The sequence below is a fragment of the Hermetia illucens genome, chromosome 1 (genome assembly GCF_905115235.1).
Source record: "Hermetia illucens chromosome 1, iHerIll2.2.curated.20191125, whole genome shotgun sequence".
NCBI classification, from domain to species: domain Eukaryota; kingdom Metazoa; phylum Arthropoda; class Insecta; order Diptera; family Stratiomyidae; genus Hermetia; species Hermetia illucens.
The window spans coordinates 187185049-187189203 of NC_051849.1; the positions used below are offsets into that span (position 1 = coordinate 187185049).

Below are 4155 nucleotides of genomic sequence, written 5' to 3' on the forward strand. Positions count from 1 at the left end.
TGGAAAATCCACAGCAAAGTTTCTCGTGAAGTTCAGCTTGCGTGTGGCATAGTCCGTGGGAAATGCCCCAGATCCGGACTCAAGTAGTCTGACGGCACTGCACGCTGCAACGTATATAATGTGGAGGTCTAGGGGGAAGAGATGCAGGAGTACATTGAGAGCATCTGCCGGGCAGGACTTCAGAGCCCCAGAAGCACCTACACACGCATTTCTTTGAATCCTATTAAGCTTCATCCTATTGTATTTTTTGCTCAAAGCCTGCCACCATAGAATAGAGCCGTACGTTATTATCGGACGCACTACAGCGGTGTATATCCAGAGAACCATCCTCGGCCGGACACCCCGTTTCTTTGCAAAGGTTCTTTTGCAGGCATAGAAGGATATACAGGCCTTCTTAATCCTCAGTTCTATGTTAAATCTCCAATTTAGCTTTGGATCCAGGATTACACCAAAGTACTTTACATTAGAGGAAAGAACCAATCTTTGTTCATTCAGCCTTGGTAGTTGCAATTCAGGTATGCTTGTCTTGTTGGTGAATAGCATCAGTTCCGTTTTGGTTAGATTTATACCGAATCCGCACCTTGCAGGCTTTAGGCACACCTTTCGCAACGCTCCTTCCATGATGTCACTAACGCTGACACTAATACCACCAAGTCGTTGGCATACGCATCACCTTCACCCCGCTACCGTCCAATGTTCGTCAAATTTCGTCCATTACTAGTAACCAGAGTACCGTAGAATAGTAGAGTAGGAGATGGCGCCACCCTGGGGCGTGGCTCTGTTCAAAGCTCTGGTCAAGTGGTTGCCTCCCAGATCCGACTGGATTATCCTGGATGGATATAATCCAATGCGTAAGATATCCCTCTAATCCAATACTGGTCAAGGCTTCCTTGATGGCGTTGGTACTAACGTTGTTGAAAGCTCCCTCTATATCCAAGAAGGCAGCTAGGGCATACTGCTTGTACTGTAGTGACCACTCAACAGTGCCACTTACCTTGTGGAGGGCCGTTTCTGTGAATTTGCCTCTGAGGTAGGCATGTCGGGACTCAGAGAAAGGCGTTCTCTCCATAATCATCCTTAAGTGTATGTCCAGGACGCGCTCTAGGCTCTTCAGCATGAAAGAAGTCAGGCTAATTGCTCGAAAGTCCTTCGGAGACTCATGACCCCGCCTACCCACTTTCAATATGAAAACCACTCGTACGCGTCTCCTGGACTGTGGTACGTGTCCTAAAGAGATGCAGCTCCGGTAAATCTCAACAAGCCGCGGCACAACCCTTTCCTGCTGCTTCTGTAGCATGACTAGCATTATGCCATCTGGGCCTGGAGATTTATATACGGAGAAGCTGTTTATAGCCCAGCCGATCTTATCCTCGGTAATTACCAATTTGATAGTCTCGCACAGCTGAAGTGGCCGCAACCCCTCCAAGGTTTCAATAGAAGATTCCCTCCAGGAGCTTTCCGACGTTTTCAGAAAGGATGGACTCTTACGTTCCTTGGACAGAATCTTACTGAGCCTCGCGGATTCACTGGTGCTTTCGATGTTCTGAAAATAGCCCAACCAAGACCGCCTCTTGGCGATCTTGATGGCCGACGTGTACTTCTTCAGGCAACTCTTGAATAACTGCCAATATTTATGCCTGTAGTAGATGTTGAAGATTTCTCTGGTCAGCTTGCTGAGGCTGGAGAGATTTTCATTCTACCACGGTGGCAGTGTCTTTTTGCTGTAGTTAAAGGACACGGGACTTTAAAGGCGGAATCGAATGCCTTTTCCAGAGCCCCGACCTTTGACTCCAGTTCGTCTGTCATGTCAAACTTGCCAATTTGCGCACCGAAGAGTTCGTCCTTAATTATTTGACCAAACTTCTTCCAGTCGATCCTACTGGGGTCTCTGGAGGGTTTGGAGGCCTATGCAGCGAGATCTAGACTGAAAAGCATCCAGCTGTAATCCGAGCAGGATCTCTGGTCAGACAGTCTCCAGTCCACCACCCGAAGAATCTCATTGTCGGTTATTAAGATGATATCGAGGACCTCTTCCCAACCGTCACAGTTCTTCCAGCTGGGGAAATGAAGGTTGGTGTACTGTACCCTATTACACACTGATAGGTTTGAAGTAATAATAAAATCAAAGTACGACTCACCTCTCTGAAGAATTGTTTTCCATTGAAAGATGGTCTAGAACGAGGATAAACATCCAAGGAAATTTCAATTGGAATTCCGTTTTTTAGGGAATAATAAACGGTTGTAAAATTAAATTTTTTTTTTTTTTTTGAAGATTTCGCCGTTATTAAGTTTATCTGAATTCCCTTGAAAGTGCAACTTCCCGTTGTTTCATATCTTTGTAACCATTATTAGTTAAACCTGGCATATGCTTGTTTATAATTTTTGTATAAACATAACGAATTGTCCAACATGTCTCTAACCTCACTCAGAAAGACACAATGTCATTGTGATCCCATTGAACGTACCCATTCGGCGTGATTTGAGATAAGTTGTTACTTGCACATTTGATAGGAATCATTCGAGCTGTCATTTACGTGTAGTGTTTGCGGTTCTTTATTCATTCATTTGTTCAGTGAAAATTCGAAGGAAATTGAACAGTTACTGTTGCTTTAATCTCCCGAGAACGCTTCGTCCACCTGTCGTACGTCAACTAGAACCGCTTCCGCACAAAAGTTCAGATATTACCCATGGATCGCTTACTGAGATTAGGAGGCGCAATGCCGCAGGCCCCACCGCCAACAGATGCCCCAGTTGTGGACACCGCCGAGCAAGTATACATTTCCTCGTTGGCGCTACTGAAAATGCTAAAGCACGGCCGTGCCGGAGTGCCGATGGAAGTCATGGGTCTCATGTTGGGCGAGTTCGTTGACGATTACACTGTTCAGGTTATCGACGTGTTCGCTATGCCTCAGACTGGAACCGGCGTTTCCGTCGAAGCCGTAGATCCTGTCTTCCAAGCAAAAATGTTGGACATGCTGAAACAGACGGGACGGCCGGAGATGGTCGTCGGGTGGTACCACTCACATCCTGGCTTCGGTTGCTGGTTGTCAGGCGTCGATATAAACACACAACAGTCGTTCGAGGCACTGAGTGAAAGAGCCGTGGCCGTGGTGGTGGATCCTATCCAATCAGTTAAGGGCAAGGTCGTCATCGACGCCTTCCGACTAATCAACCCTAACATGCTAGTATTGGGACAAGAGCCCCGGCAGACTACGTCGAATCTGGGCCACTTGCAGAAACCCTCCGTGCAGGCCCTGATCCACGGGCTCAATCGCCACTACTATTCGATTAGCATAAATTACCGTAAAAATGAATTAGAACAGAAAATGCTTTTGAATCTGCATAAGAAGTCGTGGATGGATGGCTTGAGGCTGGCCGATTACAATGAACATTGTACGATCAACGAGAATACAGTCGCCGAAATGCTGGAATTGGCGAAAAATTATAATAAGGTGAGACTCGACCAATCGCTGTAGACAGCAATGAGTTGTTCCCGTCAACCTCTCTGAGCTTTAATCACTCATGATCCTTTCTCCACTTTCAGGCCCTGGAAGACGAAGAGAAAATGACGCCCGAACAGCTAGCGATCAAGAATGTCGGCAAACAGGATCCAAAACGACATTTGGAGGAGAAAGTCGACAAAGTCATGCAAAACAATATCGTCCAGTGTCTGGGGGCGATGCTGGATTCGGTCGTTTTCAAATGATTCATTTGCGTGGATGTGCGTTTCATGACTGCGGTTTTATTCTATAATTTTTTTCCACCCATTTCGCATTTTGTTGCTGTTCAGATTTCATCTTGAACCAGACAAGTTTGATTCGATGTGCGTCTTATTTAACGAATAATTCAATTGATAATTTTGATCGAGTACTTTGTATAAAGGAATTAAAAATATTGAAAATATAAATTTACAAGAAATAGGAAGACAATTTTTAATAATTAATTGAAGGTGATGGTCGGAGTCCAATTGGACAATGTAGTCCATGTTGGGTCCTGGATTTACTGGGTGGTTTTCTTATAATGTGTAGACTCGGCTGCTGTGTGGCACGGTTCATTTTGGAGAAGGAGCTGCATCGGTCAGGTATTTTGCAAAAATCAAGAACCTAACCTATCTGCTTATTTTATTCTACCTTTGCATCCGCAAATGCTACTCTC

General features: G+C 45.3%; 1 protein-coding gene across 1 annotated transcript; it reads left to right on the forward strand.

The window, feature by feature from the left end:
• The first annotated feature begins 2493 nt into the window (after positions 1 to 2493).
• On the forward strand, positions 2494 to 3924 carry LOC119646212 (26S proteasome non-ATPase regulatory subunit 14). The gene is made up of 2 exons (XM_038046595.1): positions 2494 to 3452; positions 3545 to 3924. Exons 1-2 carry the CDS (start codon positions 2688 to 2690, stop codon positions 3704 to 3706), a joined length of 927 nt encoding a protein of 308 aa, XP_037902523.1. The 5' UTR covers positions 2494 to 2687; the 3' UTR covers positions 3707 to 3924.
• The last annotated feature ends 231 nt before the right edge of the window (positions 3925 to 4155 follow it).

Bases quoted from the DNA above. Each gene is read 5' to 3' on its own strand.
- LOC119646212 (XM_038046595.1), top strand. From the start codon at position 2,688: ATGGATCGCTTACTGAGATTAGGAGGCGCAATGCCGCAGGCCCCACCG. The intron at 3,453-3,544 runs GTGAGACTCGAC...CTCCACTTTCAG, and splicing joins TGGCGAAAAATTATAATAAG to GCCCTGGAAGACGAAGAGAA.